This window comes from Alternaria metachromatica (genome assembly GCF_023757995.1).
Source record: "Alternaria metachromatica strain BMP 0045 chromosome Unknown scaffold_15, whole genome shotgun sequence".
NCBI classification, from domain to species: domain Eukaryota; kingdom Fungi; phylum Ascomycota; class Dothideomycetes; order Pleosporales; family Pleosporaceae; genus Alternaria; species Alternaria metachromatica.
In genome coordinates this window covers 706,318-728,045 of record NW_026055506.1, presented here as the reverse complement: position 1 = coordinate 728,045, position 21,728 = coordinate 706,318, and the positions used below count along the sequence as shown (strand labels likewise).

Genomic DNA, 21,728 nt, shown 5'->3' with positions numbered 1-21,728 from the left:
ATGGTGTTCAACAATTTGCCCTTGTCGACACCAACGAGGCTGGACTGCAAGAGACAACGCAGACGCTAGCATCGCAGTACAAGGTGACAGACGTGCTGAGTGTCTCCACTCCATGCAGTACGGAAGAGTCCGTCGAGGCTGTCGTTCAACAAGCCGCGTCACGCTTCGCTCGTATCGATTTCGTCATTCTGAATGCCGGCTTCGGTGGGCCCATGGGCGGCAGTCCCGACACGGCACCCGCCGCATTCGATACCCACCTCAAGGAACACGTGACTGGTATCTGGCTCTGGCATCGGGCCGGGATACGGCAAATGCTGCGGCAGGAGCCGCGCGACTCGCGATATGGCCGTGGCAGTATCGTGCATGTCTGCTCAGTGCATGCCTTTGCCGCTTCACCCCCTCAAGTCGCTGCTGGTGCATATGTAGCGGGTCGACATGCTATCCTCGGTCTGACACGTTCTGAGGGCGTGCTGTATGCACCCCAGCAGATTCGTATCAATGCGCTCTGCCCTGGGTACATCATGTCGCCGCTCATCGCGTCCTCGGAACAGACCAAGGCTTTCATCGATAACCTCGTGCGAGAGCGTGTGCCTGCAGGCCGGCTGGGAGATGCTGAAGAGGTTGCTGATGCTGTTGTGTTCTTGGCTGGGCCCATGAGCAGCTACATGTTTGGTCAGTCATTGGTACTGGATGGGTATGTATTGTTCAATCTTTACGTGAGAAACCATGAAGCGCTGACTGGTGATAGGGGCTATTTGGCTCAGTGAGGAGCCACGATGCTGTAGGTTAATAGGAGAGAATACATACGTACCTCAACTTCTTGTCTCGAAGACGAACATCATACCGAGCGCATGTGAAATGCTTTCTCCCAATGGTTCAACACATTATTCTTGGGTATAGTGCTAACACAGATTGCCTGCCGCGCCGTTGCTCAGCAGTGAGCGCGCTTTGAGACGGCCGATACATGCGCGCACTAGACTGAGATTTGCGCGGACGAGGTCAAGACAAGCTGGCGCAAAAGCCGCTTTCCCGTTGGGCGTTCCATTCGCCCCTTTATCGGGAGAAGATGCGGTAGACGACGAGGATCCAGATGTGACGAGAGCGGCTTCGAGAGAACCTAAGACGGCTGAGAAGCCTGTCAGGCGCAACGTCATCAGTTCGTTGCTGAGCGCATCGGCTTCGTCGGCAGCGAGATCGTAGTTGCCAAGGGAAAACTTCCAAGGCTGATTGGCATGCGGGCTCTCGACAGTGTTGCTGGTGTTGGGCGGGGGTGTACTTGTAGTCGTGGTGTTGCCGTTGCTGGAATCCGTGGATGCTTCTGCGACGGCCTCTTCATGAAGGTGCCATAATCGACACAGCCAGTCGACCAGATGGGCGCATAAGATGGTGACGGCAGTGAGGGGGAGTCGTTGCTGGCGACATCGTTCGCAGCTCAGTACGGCGAGACATGGTCGTTCTGCCTCGGAGGTGACTTGGAATGCGGTTTCGAGTGGTACTTGCGACGAAGTGGTGTATTCCTCAACGCGGGCGAGCGTTCGCAGAGCGAGAAAAGCACATCCACAGTCAACGCGATGCATCTTTGTTTGGTCGTTCGAGTATCGTGGAAACAGTCCTGACGGTATAGTCGTGAGAGTTACAGTATATTATACTTGCGATTTCTCTCATTCGTGGGAGTATCTTCGTGAGAGTTACATCTTATGGCGTCACCTTCGCCAGGGAGCCCTGTCACTGTCGGGTGTCGGATGTCACCTACCGAGCTCGGTGTGTTCTGAGTCAAGATCCCGAGGGGGTGGGTACCCGTCAGCCCAGTAAGATACAGTGCTTATCCTCAGGTAGCGGTGCTATATCGACAACTCGATAAGGTATAGCATCGTTCAAACGCTCAACACCAATAATGCGCCGAAGATCTTGGATGGTACCGGGCTGACTGTGTTCGGAAGTACAAACAACGTAGAAGAGTTGATTATTTTCACCACCCCGTCACCCCATCACCCCATCACCCCATCATCCAAACCTTTCGCAGACTTGATCTCAGAGCTGAGAATCTTACAACACCCTCGTACTGCATTCACCCAACATGGCTCCTTACGACAGTCCCGCAATTGCCGCAGGCTCCACCGTCCTTGTGACAGGGGCCAACGGTTTTGTTGGCGCTCATGTCACAGACCAGCTTCTCCAGCAAGGCTACAAGGTGCGAGGCACAGTCCGCGACGCCAGCAAGCACCAATGGCTCGCAGATCGTTTCTCGCAACAGTATGGCGACAACAAGTTTGAACTCGTGACTGTCAAGGACATGAGAGAGCCTGGCGCGTTCGACGACGCGGTGTCAGGTATTCCCACCGCCTAAACACAATACCGTTTCATCACTGACAAGTCTTACCGTCCAGGTGTCTCCGGAATTGTGCACGTTGCCTCAGTACGGGACATGGGTGTCACACCAGACGAATTGCTCCGAACCACCGTGGCCGGAACTCTGGGCTGTTTGGAAGCCGCAGCCAAAGAGCCCAGTGTGAAGCGCTTCGTGCTGACGTCGTCTTCAGCTGCGGTCCGCTCGCTGCAAGCATACCGAGGGACTGACACAGTGTCTGCGGATGAGTATGACGAGCAGACGCTGGCCTTGTCTAAGAACATTCCAGATTCGCTTCCACCGATGCAAAAGTTCATGATCGCGTACTTTGCTTCCAAGGTCGCGGCCGAACAGGCATTCTGGGAGTGGATCAAGAACAACAAGCCGCACTTCTCTGCCAATGCAGTGCTGCCTTGCACTATCTACGGCAGTCCGCTAGACGTGGCCCACCAGGGCTTTCCGTCTACAGCGCGTATCCCGCTCCAGATCTTGGACGGCGATACTGACTCCATCAAGCATGTACAGCGTTGTATGTAACCCCTGCTCTTTCCAAATGTGCAGCGCAAACAACAGCTAACACTAGCGCAGTCTACTATGTCCACGTCCAGGACGTCGCTCGTCTCCATGTTGCCGGCTTGATCAACCCAGCCGTCAACGATGAACGCATCTTTGCTTACGCTTCGTCTTACTCAATCAACGAGTTCTTTGACATTTTCGCAAAAGCTGTCCCAGGTTACAAGCCGCGAGACAAGCTCGAGGGTCTAGATTTCCCGTTGGCGGAGATCGGACCGCGAGCTAGGGCGGAAGCACTGTTGAAGGAACTTGGCCGGCCGGGATTCATGGGGCTGGAGGAGACAATTACTGATAGTGTGAAGACACGTATCAGTGCTTCTTCGTAGCTTTAGCGGACGATAATGGAATAGTGTACTGCAGTTCGCACTTGAATGCCAGATGAAGAAGGCGAAGCAACGGATCTTACCGAGTGCCTTCGTATCCTCATGAGTACTTGCACGTGGGCTTTGCGATGATAAGGTAACGACGTTAGATCCGGGGTTGTTCCGGGCAGAGAGAAGGTGTTGTAGACTTCCAGGTACCTAGGTACTCACGATACTGTACTGTGCGATGACGAGCGATCGATGAGGCTCTCGCACTTGGAGTCGTCCCCTGACCCACTCGGGCCGAAATCTCCAAGCGGGGCACCACGCTCTTATTGGCTACCACCGCGCACGTGCCGTGAACTCCGAGCTTCCAGCGGCGGCCCCCACAGGTGACAGGACCTGCCTCTTCTCCTGTCACTTCAGCGGTGTCGCAGATTGAGCGGCAAACACCCCATCAACTTTTACATCCGATCCATCAACTGGCGGCCTTGCAATAGCCAATAGGACAGAGCAGATCTGATGGCGACAGAAACAACCAAATCTGCACGAAGTAGACATCAGATTCGGACAAGAAACTAAAGAGATCAGATTACTTCATACAAGGATGGAACCCCACCGCTTTTCCTTCGTACACTAACAAGACAAAACGCCGTTCCCACCAGAATTACTATCTGAAAACATCATTCGCTCATGAAGACTCCTCCTTCGCCTCCTCCGCCAACGCCTCGCGCATTGACTTGCTGTTGGGGTCGAAGTAGGGCTTCTCTCCAATACCGCACACGCGGTATCCGAAGCGGTTGCCATGGTCGTCGTAGTCCATGGTCGCGTTGTGTACCATGCTGCGGTTGTCCCAGATGGCCATGTCGTTTGGACCTTGCCACCTGAAGCGGCACTGCAGATCGTGGTTGCGGAGTACCATGTCCATCAGCCAGTTCAGGATCATGTCGCTCTCTGGCTGAGTCAGGCCGTTGATAGACTCGGGCTGCCGTCTAGTTAGTGGATGTATGGCTTGGATGCTGGAGCTAGACATACGTATGCACCAATGGAGAAGACACTCTTCCACCCGGTGACGGGGTTTGTGCGGATGACCGGGTGTACGGCCTTCAGAGGGTTACCGGTGTTCTCGGGGTGGCCACGCGCCTCTGTGTAGACCTGGAGCTTCGAGTTCTTGATGATCCGTTCGAAGACTGCGGAGAGACTTATTAGAGGGCACGAAGTTCGCTAGCAGCTGGCAGACTTACATGGTGCGGTGTAGTTTGCCGTCTTCCCTTCAAGCATCTTCCGCATGGGCTCGCTAATGCGGTCATAGACCTCATATCCAGATGCCCACAATGTGTCTCCTCCACAGGTGGGTAGCTCCACAAGTCTCAAGCATGTGTAGTCGGAAGGCACCTGCTCGGACTGGATGTCGCTGTGCCACGACTCAAGCGCCTGTCTTACATTTCCTAGGTCACGAGGTACGGCCTTGCCGTGGGCCATGATTCGCTGACGGGAGTTGATGGTGCTGATGTGCAAGTCGTTGCCACCCATCGGGGTGTTGGGGTTGAGTACGGGGTGTATGTGCAGGGTCGACTCCTTCGGCTTTCCCACTAGCTCACCCATACGTTGGATGAGCTGCTTCTGGAGATCGTTGGTCATGTCGTTCTGATTGCGGAAGAAGACGACTCCACGTCGCGCGACTAGAGATAACACATTCGTCAGCTCTGTCTTCTCGAAGGTAGCGGTTTGCGCGCTTACTCGTGATGGCGAGGTCTCTGAGAAGCTCATCCGAGTTGGGTGCGTTCAGCATCTGAACGAGATTCGCCTCTGGAAACTCGGTGCCCACTGTAGGCGTAACTAAGAATTGCTTCAAAGGCTTGAGGACGCCCTTCAGTTTCTGTGGCTTCGGGAACGGTGTCTCTTGAGCATATCCTCGGCGCAGGCATGGTGAACGAGCTGGTTGCAGTGCGGCGAGACGGAGCGCTGGCGCAGCGCGGCAAAGCAAGGTACTGGCGGTTCTCGACATTGTGACTGATGAGGTATCTACTGACTGAAAGCAGAGGATAATGAGAAGCAAACGACGATTGATTCTATGAAAGCAGTCTAGCTACTGTAATAATAGATGCCATGGAACCCCATCTGGACTCGGATAACCGAAGAGACCGAAAAGTCGGCGCATTTTGCTTACTCTACTGTGGTAGCCGGGGCATATGTTCGATGTGGTACGAGCTATGAACCACGATCACCAACATATCAACTCACACAGCTATCTTGGAGACGTCATCGTTTCTGCCTTATATCCATGCATACTTCACCCAGGGTGCTGCTTTACCTAGGTAGGCTTAACCTTTTACTCGCAATCTGGGAAATACCGCGAGTACAATATCTCTAGTCTACAATCCACGTGCGGACAGCATGGGAGAGCGACCCTCATCGGTGATGCACGAAGACCCACAGTGGCCGGTTGCGTGTCGTGGCTCGGAGCATTTGTGGAACTTCGGGCCGAGCCCACTGCGGGATATTTTGAGTACCTGAACAGCGAGTACACATCCGATAGTCCACCACCGGCAGTTGCGATCGCGTACCATGCTAATGTTTTCGTTACTCACCGAAGGCTCAATCGCTGGATCGAATCGATCAAAGACGGCACTACACTACTTCGGCCGGCCTTCTCAAACACCGAGAATGGCATAGTATGCTGAAGCCGGATCTTGTGTTTTCGGCAGTTCGCGTGCGTTCAAGAGGTGTCGTTTCTGTCCATAGGCATATACTCTCCGTGCAACTTGAAGGTTTTATCCTGGAACGTACAGACTTTGCACGGGATTAAGCTCCATAACCTCTTTCATTCTCCTTTCCAGCCACATTCCAGAGAATACAACATCACTTAGCAGCTATGGCAAAGAGACTAGCTGTTATCACCGGTGCGACTGGCAACCAAGGTGGTTCCATCGCTCGCGGGTTGCTCAAGTCTGGTGACTGGCAGATCCGCGCAGTGACCAGGAATCCGAGCGGAGAGAAGGCCCAGAAGCTTGCTGCGGAGGGCATGGAGGTCGTTCAAGGAAGTTATGACGATGAAGAGTCTATTAGGAAAGCCTTCACAGTGAGTCTTCATTGTCTTCGCTGATGTCTTGACCAAGAACTGACATGGAGGAAGGGCGCGCAAGCCATCTTCGCCGTGACTCAGTGGTGGGAACCTTTCTTTAAAGGCGCCAGTCAGTCTGAGGCCGGTGAGATCGAGAAGCGCGATGGCATCATGCTCGCGAGATTGGCCGCTGAAGTAAAGACATTGGAGCATTACATTTGGAGCACACTTCCTGCGGCAGACGAAATCACCAAAGGCAAATTCCCTGTCCCTCACTTCGACTACAAAGCCAAGGTCGACGATCACATCCGGAAGAACATGCCAGAGCTGGCGGCTAAGACCACCTTTCTCATGTTTGGCTTCTATCCGTCCAATTTTGCTTTCTTCCCCATGTTGAAGCCACAGCCAGTGGTAAGTGACCATCTTTAACATACGGCTTGTTAACATGACTAACAAATGTCCGTTAGGCCAGTGCGCCGGGGAAATACGTTTGGATGGTCCCGTCAACTCCATCCACCGTTTACCCCATGGCCGGTGACATGGCCAAAGACCCAGGTGTTTGGGCGCGCCAAATCTTGGCGAACCCCAAGTTGACGCATGGTAAATACGCCGGTGTCTGCACCGAGGTTCTGTCCCTTGGAGAGGCGCTCTCGCAGTGGGAAGAGGTCTCAGGCAAGAAAGGCGTATACGTGGAGTGCAAGCCAGAAGTTATCGGTAGTTTGTTTGGCCTGGCCGGAGAAGAGGCTGTCACAGGTGTTGTGTTTGGTGAAGCAGTGACGGACTGGTTTGGGCATGTTAAGGAACAGGGTCTTTTCATTACTAAGGAGCAGTTGGGTATATCGCCCGATGAGGTTTCCAACTTCAAGCAAGCTCTTGAGGCGGTAAAACCATTCTTGGGCTGAACAGTACTTGTATTTCAAGCCTTTAACTACTCTTGTGTTCACCCAGTCTATATTTGGCAAGCATCTACTTGCGTGGTGAATGGAATTGCAGAAGGTGTGAGTAGGTATGAAGTGAGGGCCAGCCAGATCAAGGGTCAGCATAAACGTCTTCTATGTGCATTACCTTCAAGGTTATCCGGAAAGTGAAGCAACATAGCAAATGCACAAACCGTAGTCAATTCGAGTCGGCTGTTCTCGTTCACTGAGTAAGACGCCAAATCTTACTATCGTAGTGATAGCCGATGTCTCCATCCACATCCCGAATATCCTTTCCTTGACGAATACTTCACGTGATTAAGTCAAGAAGACCAACAGTTTGAAGCCCTGCGATCGAAGGTGCGAGAAGAGTTGAACCGGTCCGTTTCGAATGGGTTGATCAGGGCGCCTTCGCCTCTTAAAACAACAAGTCTCCACTACCCACGCAACGAGCGGGTCCTCGGAAAATCATCAACATCTAAAGCAGGTTCACGTACCCTGAACGTGCGAGTCAAACATCGGGCCCCTGTGTGTATGCGCTGGTATGAACGACGAGGCTGTGGGTGCAGCCGAAAACGGCCCTTTGTATATGTCCCCTTCGCCCGCCAGTCTCCACGAGAGCCTGATCGTGCACCCAATTGGCTCAACGTACCGAAACTTCGGCCCGAACTCTATGAGGCTTTGGCTATTGTATATCTTATCTCTGAGAAGCTCTTGATGCAACCGAACAAGGCCCTTCTCAGAACACCTTCCCCGTTCGCAAGTCTCCACGCGGTGCTGCCAAGTTGAAGGAACGAAGCACGAGCGCAATCTAGCGGTACGGGCCTTGAGAGTGCGTCAATTTCGATAGTGTTAGGTAACGTGGGATGTATGATGACTTTTCATACGACGACGTTGCTCTGTTGAACTCCGCAGCAGTCTTTTGGTCGTCAACGAAGGCGCCAGGGTAGTGGAGAATCGGTACCCGATCTGGACGCATGCTGCACCTCCGGTGATGAGCCGAGCGACACTGTTGCATGCATCGCCTCGAGCCATACCATATCCCAGGCATATGATATGCATTGATTTGGACGCAAATGACATATATCCCGAGGACGTTGGAGGCTACACCGTTTTTCGTGCTGACATGTATGACATGCATCGTTCCGAGCCGTGCTTTAGTGTAACCACGATCAGCTCTCGCTATGTTCTTGCAATACCAGTACTATGGTACGACCCAAAAGGCCTATGTATAAGCCGGAAGTGAGAGCCCGTCTTACTTACTATGTAAAGAAGCAGGCGAGCCCTGGAATGTATGTCGGATGTGGGCCACTGGCAAGGGTCTGTTGCAGCTAAGCCGATTGGGATGCTTAGTTCACGTAAGGTAGTAACGCTTAGGGTCTATCCGAAGTCACCCCAGATCGCGAGATCTTACCTGAAAGGTGTATCCACACACACAAAGCTTTTGCATACCATCACAGTACCAAGGCAGTTCGAGGTAGTCTCAGCGCGTACGTGTTATCAGCTGAAACCGATCCGAAGTCCCTCCAGATCAACAGCTCTTAGCGGCCCCACCCAGGATACTCTGGTCTGATAGTATGACCGGTATATGTATCGCAACATCGCTATCGCCTTCTGGCTACCGAAACAAGCGTCAACGTTGAATAAAGTATGCAAGACAACGATTCCAGCGCCAAGAGCAGCGCGCCAGCGCCAAAACCCACCAAGTACCGCCTTGCCTGTGATAGCTGTCAACACTCCAAGATCCGATGTGATCAAGAGCGGCCAAAATGTCGCAGATGTGCGAAGAAAGGCATAGACTGCGTCTATAGCCCGGCGCGACGAGCTGGGCGACCGCGCACTCGCAACAACAGCAAGAGCTCCACCGGCATCACTACCAGCGCAACTGCGAGCCAGAAAGGGTATCTGACGCCCATGACGGAGACCGGCATTACCATTCCGACCTCAGGTGAGGTGTCGCCATTTGCTCCATTCAGCCTGGCATCCACCTCAGAGAACTGCTCCAGCTCCAGTTCCAGCTCCGACTCCAGCGCATCCACCATTCCCGGCATGGCGCAATCTACGGAATTATCGAGCCCCGATCGGATGGAATTCTCGCCATATCGACATTCAGACGACGATTTCCTGCAAGGTCTACCAGATTTCATCGGTTCGCAATGTGGCACACCCAAGCAAACAGCCAATTGCTATTACCCAATGTCTCCCGATTTCCACATTGCTCCTGAGCTTCTCGACATGGGGTTCTGTGGAGCGCCATGGGAGCAGCAGCAACGAGAGCATGAACAGCACCAGTCCGATCCTTCGACCATGCTTCTTGCCGAAGGGCTACCGTACTTTGGTTTGCTGACCCCAGACGGTCATCAGCCATGCTATCATCCGGATCAGCAATATGCGAACACGCCAATGCCGACCACAAGTAGCAAAGGCTTCGATAACTGCGGCTACGTAGTCCCTCCACAGCAGCAAACACATCCACAATTCCCGCAACCCTCAGACGACATCTCTCTTTCGCCTAAGTCATGCAACTGCGTGCCCACCCTCCTCGATCACCTATCTACATCCTCGTATTCGCCCTCCTCCTCACCCATCGCCTCCACCTCAGCCGCGCTCTCCACCTCGAGAATGCTCATAACCTGCTGTTGCAACACGATGGCGTGCCCGAACGCATGTTCGACGCGCCCTTCGACTGCGCTCGTCATCTGTGAGGCTATCGACCGAGCACTAGTTTCGCTCAAACTGGGCGGCACTTCCCTCTGGACACCAACGCTGGCATCTTCACCAAGTTGCGACAGTGGCGCATCTTCACCACCGTCTTCATCGTTATCGTCATCAAGTACAACAGGTGGGACTTCAGTGATAGACGAGGAGCACGAGCCGCTACGCTGCGGAACACTGCCGATCAGGGGCGCCGACCGGCGGGCCGTAGTGCGGGTGCTACTAGTGAAGCGAGTGTTGGAGGCCCAGCGGGTCCTGGAACGCCTAAGGGATGCCTTATTGTCGGGTTTACTAGTCGATGGGGAGGCGGCGGCGGTGAAGAATCCTCTTCTGGCACTGTGTGCGGATGTTGCGGGGGAGTTTGCGACGAAGGTGGCGGAAAGGGTGGAGACTGTAAAGCTACAGATGTAATGGGTAAAGACTGGCGCAGGGAGTATAGGAGTCATTGGCCTATGACTGGGCAGGCTACAATGACGGGATCTCTTTTAGTTGTCGATAGTTCATCAAGCGATTGCGTTTCGTGGCGTTCGTGCCATCTTCCATGAAGTCAACACTACTATTGCACCCTGTTCTGCCCAACGTGACGCCATCTCCCGTGCACGTACACTACTCTTGCTCATTGTGAAGGTCAGGTTGCCTAAACACGTATGCATAGCCATGACGATAAGCCCTGATTGCTTCACGGTTTTCGTGGACGAGACACAAGATAGTCCTCGATAGGTCGATGGCTCGGTTTGTTTTCTCTTTCGGGGGTTACTATCAGCCAAACGACAACAGATAGCGCGGTGTTTTTGAGTCCAGATCTTCAAACAGTCGTCACTACTAAACCACGTTACCACTCCCCCGGTACGACGATCTCGGCCACCGATGATACGAACGACTCTCAATGATTCACAATGTACCGAAGAAGCACAGGCAATGTCGAGATGTGTCTGTGCTGTCAAAGTACGTATAACTTCATAGTTCCTGGTCGCAGAGTCTTGTATCTCATCATCAACGACCTCTACACCAATTCATCAGTGAAGAGTTTACGACCATGTCTGCTACTCCGTTTCTGTCTGAACCTTCAGATGCACCTTATGACGAAAATGTCGAAGCCGACAACATCCTTGATGCTCTCGAGACTCTGGCCGCCGGCCACATCCCCGCCTCTCTTTACAAAGACGAGGAAAAGCGACTTCGATTTCTCGAAGCTGCCAGGATGGCCTCTCTCAAGCTCGAGCAACCATGGGACACTATGCAGCGTCTGATCTTTTGCGCACTGCCACCCAACATGGTGCAAGTGGGCATCGATCTGGGGCTGTGGAGACTCCTTGCTGTGCGGCAGGGTACGGCGATGAGCGTGAGTCAATTGGCTGCCGAGTTGGGCGCTGAGGAGGCACTGCTAGTGCGAGTGCTACGATATGCAGCAACGCAGTGGATGGTGGAGCAAGTCGGAGTGGAGACGTACCGGGCCACAAACATCACGCGATACCTAGCCATGTCAGGGCTTGAATCCGTGATCTTCCATGTGTGAGTACCACTGGACCTTGATTCTGAGGTTTGTAACTAATTTACTTTGCAGAACGGAGAGGAACATCGCAACGTACAATGCGATACCAAAGTGGATGGCGGACAATGGCTACAAGCAACCGCTGGACAACAAGCATCTTCCGTTCAACTTGGGCAAGAACACGGATCTGCACTTCTTTGAGTGGCTATCGCAGCGACCCCGTCATCAACAAGCCTTCAACGAGTACATGTCGTTTCAGCGAGTGGGGCAGAAGAGCTGGCTCGACGTGTTTCCGCTCGAGAAGTACGTGCACGGCTCCACTACGGGAGATAACCACCGAACTCTCTTCGTGGACGTCGGTGGCGGATACGGACATCAGGCTAGGGAGGTGTTGAGGAGATTTCCCCAGCTGCAGGGACGTGTTGTGCTGCAGGACACGCACGCGGCGGCCATCGATTCTGCAAAGAGTATTGAGGGACTGAAGGTTGTCCACCATGACTTCACACAGCCGCAGCCAGTCAAAGGAGCGTGCGTTTACTACCTACGCAACATCCTGCATGACTGGCCTGATCAGGCCTGCTACAACATCCTTTCTCAGCTCAAGGACGCTCTTGCTCCTGACTCAGTCATCTTGCTGGACGAGCTTGTCATCCAGGATGAGGGCGCGCACTGGTACGGCGCATCGTTTGATTTGCTGATGATGGCCAATTATGGGGCACAAGAGAGGTCATTGGCCAAGTGGGATCGTATTTTGAAGGAAGTTGGGCTGGAACGGAAGATGTTTGTGCCGTACAGCATGCAGGGAGATGGCGTTCAGGTAGTCGGGGCTCGAACAGCGGTGCATGAGAAGTTGTGAATGTATCTTTTAGCGATCTTTGGTTGGTGTTCATTGACACGAGAATGGTTGTATGCAATGTCGCCCCTTGGTGTGGAGCTGGCCAGGCCGGGATGCCTAATGAGAATTTCGGTGCTTCTTCGCCAAGACATCTCCGTATCGATAAGCTCCCCCTAAAACTGTTCCGATAGCCGGAACGTCTTTCCGAAACTGCACGCCGGCAAACGCCATCTGGGCAGTGACCATGAGCAACAGTTGCTTGCATTTTCGATCATCGGCAAGTTAGCTCGTATTCCATCTCAACCCGTGGCTATTATGTGAGGGCAAAGCGACGTTACTCAAACCACCGCAGCGCGCGAGCTGCGATATTCGGTGGATTTTGGTTTACCCCGGATTCCGACTTGCCAAATTGGTCCGCGAATCGCGACACTCTCGCGATCTAGACATGGAACTTTGCACAGTGACATGCAGCTTGTATGTAAGCTAACAAGCGCCCCATACTTTTGGTCATTGTACAACTGCAGTCGCGATATCGTGCGCGCAATACTCATCTCATACACCCATCGTTCGCCATTACCACCATGTCAAGCAACTTCAAGATTGAGCCATTGGTCCATCCTTCGGGAAAGACTTGCAAGGTACGAGTTGAATCCATGCATCAGCACTCTTCTTGGTTTCAGTCGCTCACATTTTTCCTCTTAGTTTGGAGCCGTCGTCACTGGTCTCGACCTGAACAAGTTCACGGACGAGACGGTAGCACAGCTGCAGAAAGCCACCTGGGAGCACAAGCTTCTCATCATCAAAGGCCAACATGACCTCGAACCGAAGCGTGGCTGGGAGCTGCTACAAAAGCTCGACCCGGACTCTTGCAAGATAGACAACACCACCTTCGCTCGCGCGTTCTACCCCAAGGATGGTATAGTGGTAAGTCCGGCGACAGAACTTCCGACACTGCAAAGTACGACGGAGCGCTGATGAATGCTCAGGCCGCGATCAACTATGTCGAAGTCCCTGACGCGGGCGCCTTTGTCTTCATCGGCAAAGGCCCCCAAGACGACCCGCGCTACGGCAAGCCAGGCCTAAACATGGGCGCTACCAACTTCAACCAATACTACTGCAAGCCGCTTGCGGACGAAGACTTCGAGGCGGGAAAGACTCGCTTCCACTGGTGGCACGTGGACGGCACCTACTGGAAATACGATCCCCCGACCTTCACCATGCTCCGACCCATCAAGTTCCCTAGAGACGGCAAGGCGACGCAGACGGTGGAATGGGCCGACGGCTCGGGTCAGAGCATGGAAGTCAAGCCAGGACGCACGGCGTTTGTAGACGTCGAGCAGCTGTATGAGTCGCTGAGCGACGAGGAGAAGCAGATGGTCGACCACAGCTGGGTGGAGTACATGTACTGGCCATACGAGAAGATCAAGGGCTGCCGCGGTGCACCAAATGGTCTGGGTGTAGCGAGCGAGGGCAGGGAGTTGCCAGACGAGGAGGTGGAGGCCCACGAGGAGGGAAGCAAGGAGTGGCAGAAGAAGGTATGTCCACTTTTACAACAGACTCAAGGGATCTGGTGCTAACACCGTTGTAGCTCCCGCTGGTATGGGTCAACCCCGTCACCGGCAAGAAGTCGTTCCAGTGCCAGCACAACCTCGCCCGCCGGTTATTCATTCGCAAGGGCCCGAACGACACGCCAAAGGTCATCGACGACTTGGGCGAGGTGAGGAAGTTCTTGGACAGCTTCCAAGGGCGGATGATCAAGCCTGAGCACATCTGGGTCGGACCTGAGGAAGAGCAAGACCTGCTTCTCTTCCAGAACTACGGTCTCTTCCACACAAAGATCGATTACCCGGCAAGTTGGGGTGTCAGGACGGTGCACCAAGGTTGGTTGCCTGGCGGCAAGCCGCCCGCTGGGCCTGTGCCGATTCCAGAGCTTTAGATAGAGACTGTGGCGCCCATACGTAGTTGCTCAAACCAAGAGGTTCTTCAAGCATCGTTGATCGCGTCCCTTCTCCCAATGCCCAGTGTGATGACTTCCAACGAGTACGTCATGATTATTTGTCTCAATCCTCACATCGTAACTACTATTCCGCCGAATGGTTCGTCGCGTCCGACGCGGTCCGATCGAGGGCCTTGTTGCTGGCCAGGGTATGCGTTGGGTGATGCATGTTTGCGGTCCGAACGGCGCTATAGTGGGAGGTGTCGTCATTCTCCCGAGGTCGAGTACATCCTTGATCGCGCGTGTCACGCCCGTCGCGCTGGGAAGGAAGGATGGGTACTTCCCACGTTCCTGCCAGACGCCAGCCACGTTGACGGCCCGTGGCGCGCGTTCCGACGCCAAGGCGCTAACTCTGTTCCGTCTCCATACAGCTCTCAGCGCCCACAGTGGCCTCCCCAATCAACAACAATGACCATTTGTCACGCTCTCTGTGACTGACTGCGGTTGTGTACCTTGGAGCGATGCGTATCTAGGGACGGCGGTGATAGACAGTATTTTGCTGCTTGGTCAATAAGTCGCATCACTTATCATACGCTATCCAATGGAAGTTGTTGAGCCCTTGAATTCGATCGTTTGGATCAAAGTACATTCTTCTCTATATACAGAAGCTCTCGATCACTTGAAAGCCCATATCCTGTTATGAAATCTCATCCTTTCCACATTCTGACCAGAAATCCTTCATGTCATCGAATACCAGATTCGTAAGTTCGTTATGTTCGCGAAGTCTCTGTTTCGAGAGCACTTCTTCATGTGGGTGTTGAACGCATTGCGGGAGCTGCAAGCAGCTAGCCGTCGCATACTTACATCCTCGCCATCACCAGCTCGCCGATCAGACCAGTGACCAGAACCCCACTGACCCACCACTGGCTGTAGACGAAGAAGTCCTTACACCTGGCTGGGTTCCAGACGTCGAGCCGAGCCAACATGAAAAAGGCAGCAAAGGAAGATACAGCGGCGCTAGCCATGAACGGACCGCGCATCAGACCACCACAGGTCACGGTTGCCCACAAGAAGGCAGCCATGGCGCTCGCGATGGACAGCAGGAACACCTTGGGGTAGTGGCGCACGGCTATAGCCAGCGATCCCACCCCTGCGTTCAGGTCATCTCTGATGTCCTGGAAAGCGTAGACAGTATCGTAGGTGATGTTGAAAAGGGACTGGCAGGCCCACATGGCGAGGAGAGCCTTGCTGCGATCCTCCACGTTGAGCTTGTTTGCCGAGCTTGCTGGGTATGGTCCATCAACGACAGCGGCATCGACCAAGTAGACGGCCCAGCCCACACCACCGCCCAGGCAGAGTTGTGGGAAGTTGCTGAAGCGCTTCATGAAGGGGTAGACGAGGGCGAGGAAGGTGATCCAAACGGCGTGTTCACTCGCGCGGGCGGGTAAGGTAGCGTTGATCAGGACATGGCGCGATGCGACGAGGAAAAGGGTTGTGGCGAGCGCTTCTGGCGTGGTGATGGCACCGCGGGCGAGCGGCCTCTTCTTGCAGCGCTCGACTTGCCGGTCAAGGTCTTGGTCGACTGTGTCGTTCCAGGCGCAGCCGAAGCTACGGAGGATCAGGACATCGAGCATGAAGATGCCGCTCAGCTTGGCCCAATCGGCTGGGCCGAGGGCTGTTGGGTTGTGTAAGTTGACCGAGTAGAGGAAGCCGATGAAGTAGGGGAAGGCGGCGCCCAACAGTCCAGCGGGCTTGGTGAACCGCGTGAGCTCGAGGTATGGGCGTAAGGAAGTCTTTCGTGGGACATCTTTGGATCGTGACCCGATGACCGTCAGTCTGGGAGGTGCGGTCTCCACGAGGGTCTGAGTTTGCGTTTGCTGGGTCGACATGTTGCTTGTAGCTCAACTACGATGCGCAGGTCTCGAAAGAAAGTAATGCAGAAGACAAGACTCAGAACGAGTGGCCTCTAGAAGTTTCACCACCTCGACAGCAAAGCAGTTCTTAAGCTGTAGAGTTTTTGCACGCTGTCAGGCTCTCTGACTTGTGCTGCCCAATCATATTGGCCGCGTTTTCCATACACCACCTACCCAACTCGTTTTGCAAGGCTTATCGGAGAGTTTGCGGGTCTATCGGTACATTTATCGTGCAAGTATGGAGCACAGAGAGTAGCCAAAGACACTTCGTATCTCTGCTGCACGATTCGCTTCACCTACCTGTGAAGCGGACGCTGATTGAGCTGACATCTAAACTCTTACTCGTCCTCGGAGCGCCCCTACACGCCGTGACGTATGGATCCGGATGTAAGGAGGCTTTCCTGAGGAGATTCTCCTGTCTGGGGCCGAACGCTAGCCACTTTCTTGCTTCCGAAGATGTTGATCCTTCGTGAGGCAAAGGCTGCAGGGTTCTGTAAAGGCATCTAGATCGTCATTAGGTTCCATGACACCATTGGGGTGGTCAGCTTCGTGGGGCATTGCGTGGAGGAGGGCTCGTCCCCAAACAGGACTACCTGGGTATAGCGTCAAAATCCACCGTCGATGCAACCCATGTCCCCACACCAACTCGAAACTCGGATAATTTTCGTAAAGTCGGGGCCCGACACCACTTGAACACGATATCATGGCAAGATTACTTTCCCTTCATACTTCATCGGCTCGAGCCGGCTCGGGTGAAGGAGCGGCTACGGGAGAAGAAGTAGCAGCGCGTTAGAACTGCAGCGCACCGGTGCAATAAAACACTTAACTTGGCGATTGACATAAAACTGTGGACTTTGGTGCAAAGCGCTCGTTCCCACTTCAAACTTCTTGTGCATAACTTTCATTTGTAGAGGGCACGAACAGTAACTCCAATGGCTGTACCCGACGTTGCCAACCTCCAAGCCCGATACGCGCAGGAACGCGACAAGCGACTGCGAGCCGATGGTTTCCAACAGTACACGACTCTACACAGCGAAGCAGAAGCCCCGCTCGCAGATGACCCATGGGTTGACAAAGGGCAGCAACAGGACGCGGGTCCACTCAAGGACGGCGACAACATCCAGTTCCTCATCATCGGTGCTGGCCACGCAGGTCTGCTAGCTGCAGGACGATTGGTAGAAGCGGGCTTCTCGGCGAAGGGCATCTACCTGGTAGACGTCGCGGGGGGCTTTGGTGGGACATGGTACTGGAACCGATACCCAGGTTTACAATGCGATGTAGAGAGCTACATCTACATGCCTTTCCTCGAGGAAACAGGCTACAAGCCCAAACACAAGTACGCGTCAGGCGACGAGATCCGTCAACACTGCGAACGTGTCGCATCGCACTTTGGACTGCGTGGACAGTTCTCAACACGGGTGCTCGGCGCGACATGGGACGAAACGAAGCGGCGCTGGGTGGTCCGCATGCGTAGGGAGCACGGCAATGGCGAGGAGATGACCATCTTGACGCAGTTTGTCGTTCCAGCTAGCACCATATTTACGGAGCCCAGGATGCCTAAGCTCGACGGCTTCGAGGAGTTGCGCGCCAACATTCCCGTCTTCCACACCGCGCGATGGGACTTCAGCTGCACTGGTGGCTCGCCGACCGACCCTACGCTTTCGAAACTACAAGGCAAGCGCGTCGGCGTCATTGGCACGGGTGCGACGGCGGTGCAAGTGATACCACAGGTAGCGAAATGGGCCGGCCACACATATGCCTTCCAGCGCACACCATCGTACTGTGTACCCCGCCGCCAACAGACCACGGAAGAAAGCACATGGGCACAAAACGTGGCAACGGGACCTGGCTGGCAACGCGCTCGCCGGCTCAACTTCGACACCTTCTTCGATGGTGAGAAGCATTCAGAGAACCACCCAGACCTTGTCGCCGACGGCTGGACACAGTACGCGCGCGGTTTTGCTGGCTTCATTGGAGGGCCACGGTTCGTCACGCCTCAGAATGTAGAAGAGCACGCACGCTCGCTCTACGAGATGGATGTGCCACTGGCAGAACAGGCACGAGAGCATGTGCGAAACAGCGTCACGAAGGACCAAGCCACGGCAGAGCGGCTACAGCCGTGGTATCCCATGTGGTGCAAACGACCAACCTTCCAGGATGGGTACTTTGCCGCGTTCAACCAGCCCAACGTCACGCTTGTAGACACAGATGGTAAAGGCGTGGAGCGGTGCACACCACGAGGCCTCGTCGCCAATGGAGTCGAGTATGAGCTGGACGTGCTCATTCTTGCCACAGGATTCCTGCTGGCGACCGGTGCGAACGCAGCCCCTGCCGAACTCTTCGGCATACCCATTGTAGGCCGTAACGGCCGCCGTCTTAAAGACAAATATGGCTCTGCCGACTTTGCGACGATACACGGCATCGCTACAAACGGCTTCCCCAATTTGCTGTATCCCGGTCTCGGTGGTGGGCCAGGCTCGCCCAACCTCACCGCGGTCTTCGACCTCGAGTCCACACATATCGCCAGTATATTGAAGGAGGCTGCGCGAAAGGCTTCGGATCCTACTCAGATGGTCATCGAGCCAACTAAGCAGGCAGAGGATGCGTGGACGGACGACGTTGAGAGGCGGGCGCTGTGGTACTCTGTCGTGCTAGCCTGTACGCCGGGCTACTTCAATCATGAAGGCGCCACGATGCGCATGGCTGGTGGGGACCCCGAGCATCGGCGGCAGGCGATGCGGAGGGTGCTTCATGGAGGAGGGATGGCCATGTACGAGCAGATGATTCGCGAATACGATGCGAAGGGCGACATTGAGGGCTTCGAGGTATCGTGATGTGGCATTATCGCGGCATTGTAGATAGGAACTGTAGCTTGTTAGTATCTTGTTTCCTGTGGCTCTCAATGTGTGCGTGTGCTCAGTACGATCGCGAGAGACAAGATCAGTACATACGCAGACCGGCATATTCGTAAAGCCCGTGCTTCTCCTTGACATCACCTCAAATGAGCCATGGCAAAGCGTGCGTCGTTCAGTGCGTTTTGCTGCAGTGTCAACAGGGGCGAGTAGCTATTGATAACCTTGGAGGATACCTAGGTAGGAGTGGGTTGAGGGAAAGCGACTACTCATGACTTCTTGGCAGGGCGAACATGCCACTAACCTCGGCTCGCGTTGACACTGGTCAAGTCGGAAGCATCGACAGGTAGCCGGTAACCACAACAAAATCTGATAGACGTAATACCTTGACCTTCAGTTTTCCATTGGCCCGCGATTGATGCCAATGGTGAGTGGAGCGTGGCGTGGCATTGCCACAGCCTGAAAATCCATGTCGCCTTCGCTTGTACGGGGGCAGCTGAGGAATACCATTTCGACAGATCGTCTGGTGAGCTTCGTGTTCTGATACGATGACTTCTGAGCGCAGACGCATTACGCGTACGCACGTCTGGATGTGCCTTCCTGAAGTAGGACTCCATTGGGCAACACCTGGTCATACACACTCAGCTCACTTCATCCAGCCTTCGAATTCAGAACGGTGTTGACTTGGTGTGTGGGCAACTACGAGAGCGAAGAGTTGATGTGGTATTTTAGTTGGTCTGGAAAATAGGCTGCTGGACTTGAGCTATACCCACAGCGATAATTTACTGGGAGCGGTCAATGCGTACATGCTATCGACCCAGCACGTGGCTCCTGTTGTACTTGTAAGATAACTAATACCAGCCAATAACCATTGAAAGACGTGGATAGAGGCTTCCCAGATATCGTATAGAAGTTTTGCAGCTGCAAGTCCCCGCTGAAGGTGCGTTGCCTAGGCCGGCTTCATTGGATAGCTGCAATACCTGGTATCCGATACGTCCTCCTGTCCACGACTTCATCGTAATATCCTCCGGACGCGGCTTGTGCTATCAACCATGCAAGCCGAACGTGGTTGTATCGAACCTTGATACGTTGTTGGAGTCTGACCGCTAAGCCACCGGCCGCGGTCTTTTGTGAGAGCATCATTTCCCCAGGTTTCAAACCATACCGATCCTGAGACGGAACGCATGATTGAACCTCAAACGACGACAAGCCTAGTCTTTTGAGTAGTAATAGCAAGGCGTACCTCTCATAGCTACCACGTTCATCCGCTTGCTGGTGTCGAGGTCGTTATCTGTGTGGGTAGGCAAAACTTTCGGGCGCACGACACCGCTGCGAAGGAAGGACGTCAACATGCAAAAAGCATTGCAGTTGGCTCGAGACGACGTGCCGCTAATCCATCTGATGGTGTGGTAGACCCTGGAAGCATCGATAGCTCCTTCCTTGCCCCTGGACAACGGTAAGTGCACTAGCTCGACACCGATTAGTGGCGGATGTGCTCCAACTTCCCCGGTAGCGGATCAGACGTTCTGCTTCTGCTGGACTGCGGCTGCTTTCGACTTCGACTTCATGCCTCTTTCCTCGATACTCGTACGTCTCCGCCAACATCACCGAAAAACACGCGCCGATACGGAGCCATCGTAGAGCAAGGTGTTCATTATGCCTGCTCATTTGACACATCGACGTTTGCGACAACCTATATGCAGCACCGGCCGCAGCCTTCTATCCTATGCCGATCGTCTTAACCGTCATCCTATCATAGCATCTTGAACCCGCGCAGACGTATCCCATAACCTTAACGCCTAGAAGACAAAAACGTCGCGTCGCCGAGCCTCATCCGATCTCGCCGTTTTCAACCGTTGCGTACATCGTCCGTCCATCACACCATTGCTGAACCACCGAACCCCGTTGGCGTCAAGAGACCGCGCCTCGCATGGCTTACAAACGAAGCATCAATAAAACAAAAACGTGAAGAGCTATTTTTGGGGGACATTTTGGCGTAAACACGCTTGGGTTTCCACAGGCGGTCCCCAATGGAATACATACACTGCCAAGATGAGGAAAAAGGGAAAAATATGTCGAGAACAAGACCAACAACAAAGGGAAGAGACGGAAGGGTGTATAAATGAATGTGAGCGATGCGCAATACGAACAGACAGTCTGTCTGGGGACACGACATGATGCAGGCAAGACTTCGGGCTTGGTGTCATCGGCAGGTGTTCCCATCTAGGTATCGGACAGCACTCGAATCGCCCAACGTTCGCTGGTCGAGCAACCAAATTATAGGCCGCGCGGGAGAAGTTCTGGATGCCGGCGTCGGTAATGCTTGAGCCTAGCGTCGGCCCTCTTGAAGACCTTGTCGCAATAGTTGGCCTCGCAAGCCCATTCCCTCGGTTGGCCAAGATGTTTCTGTCTTCGGTGGCGCCCATAGTTGCCCAATCGGTAGACTCCGGTAAATGTCGCAGAGCAATGGGGGCATGGAAGCGGATCCGATGTCGCAGAACCTGCAGGAGAAGACGGTCTTGAGCTTGAAGCGTCGGTATCCGGGACATGGAGACGATTGCCGCTGGATTTTGACCTAACCCGATTAGCACTTATCAACGGCGCCGATAGCACATGAAGACTTACTCCCGACGAGAAGTGCCATGGACTCCAGTCCGATCTGGGATAGAGTATGCGCGTTGAACTCCGACTGTGTGGCCTGTAGGTGGTATGAAGAAGCCTTGCCCCTGCCCATGGTAGTTGAGTTGGGCCGACGCATACCTCGTATGATCTGATGGGTTAC

At 54.1% G+C, this 21,728-nt stretch overlaps 8 protein-coding genes across 8 annotated transcripts; 6 read left to right on the top strand and 2 right to left on the bottom strand.

The window, feature by feature from the left end:
• On the top strand, positions 1-767 carry J4E83_006781 (uncharacterized protein; the record flags this gene model as incomplete). The annotated part of the gene is made up of 2 exons (XM_049333691.1): positions 1-5; positions 119-767. The coding sequence occupies 2 exons, from the start codon at positions 1-3 to the stop codon at positions 765-767; spliced, it is 654 nt and encodes a 217-aa protein (XP_049187413.1).
• A 1,310-nt stretch (positions 768-2,077) lies between these two features.
• J4E83_006780 (uncharacterized protein) lies at positions 2,078-3,246 on the top strand (the record flags this gene model as incomplete). The annotated part of the gene is made up of 3 exons (XM_049333690.1): positions 2,078-2,330; positions 2,388-2,876; positions 2,936-3,246. 3 exons carry the CDS (start codon positions 2,078-2,080, stop codon positions 3,244-3,246), a joined length of 1,053 nt encoding a protein of 350 aa, XP_049187412.1.
• A 667-nt stretch (positions 3,247-3,913) lies between these two features.
• On the bottom strand, positions 3,914-5,230 carry J4E83_006779 (uncharacterized protein; the record flags this gene model as incomplete). The annotated part of the gene is made up of 4 exons (XM_049333689.1): positions 3,914-4,207; positions 4,258-4,412; positions 4,467-4,904; positions 4,963-5,230. The coding sequence occupies 4 exons, from the start codon at positions 5,228-5,230 to the stop codon at positions 3,914-3,916; spliced, it is 1,155 nt and encodes a 384-aa protein (XP_049187411.1).
• Positions 5,231-6,097: 867 nt separating this feature from the next.
• Positions 6,098-7,188, top strand: J4E83_006778 (uncharacterized protein; the record flags this gene model as incomplete). Its single annotated transcript, XM_049333688.1, has 3 exons — positions 6,098-6,304; positions 6,359-6,697; positions 6,754-7,188. 3 exons carry the CDS (start codon positions 6,098-6,100, stop codon positions 7,186-7,188), a joined length of 981 nt encoding a protein of 326 aa, XP_049187410.1.
• Positions 7,189-10,954: 3,766 nt separating this feature from the next.
• On the top strand, positions 10,955-12,266 carry J4E83_006777 (uncharacterized protein; the record flags this gene model as incomplete). Its single annotated transcript, XM_049333687.1, has 2 exons — positions 10,955-11,430; positions 11,483-12,266. 2 exons carry the CDS (start codon positions 10,955-10,957, stop codon positions 12,264-12,266), a joined length of 1,260 nt encoding a protein of 419 aa, XP_049187409.1.
• A 560-nt stretch (positions 12,267-12,826) lies between these two features.
• Positions 12,827-14,181, top strand: J4E83_006776 (uncharacterized protein; the record flags this gene model as incomplete). Its single annotated transcript, XM_049333686.1, has 4 exons — positions 12,827-12,883; positions 12,948-13,169; positions 13,232-13,780; positions 13,834-14,181. 4 exons carry the CDS (start codon positions 12,827-12,829, stop codon positions 14,179-14,181), a joined length of 1,176 nt encoding a protein of 391 aa, XP_049187408.1.
• An 860-nt stretch (positions 14,182-15,041) lies between these two features.
• Positions 15,042-16,070, bottom strand: J4E83_006775 (uncharacterized protein; the record flags this gene model as incomplete). Its single annotated transcript, XM_049333685.1, has 1 exon — positions 15,042-16,070. The coding sequence occupies one exon, from the start codon at positions 16,068-16,070 to the stop codon at positions 15,042-15,044; it is 1,029 nt and encodes a 342-aa protein (XP_049187407.1).
• Positions 16,071-17,026: 956 nt separating this feature from the next.
• Positions 17,027-18,928, top strand: J4E83_006774 (uncharacterized protein; the record flags this gene model as incomplete). The annotated part of the gene is made up of 1 exon (XM_049333684.1): positions 17,027-18,928. The coding sequence occupies one exon, from the start codon at positions 17,027-17,029 to the stop codon at positions 18,926-18,928; it is 1,902 nt and encodes a 633-aa protein (XP_049187406.1).
• Between the last annotated feature and the right edge of the window lie 2,800 nt (positions 18,929-21,728).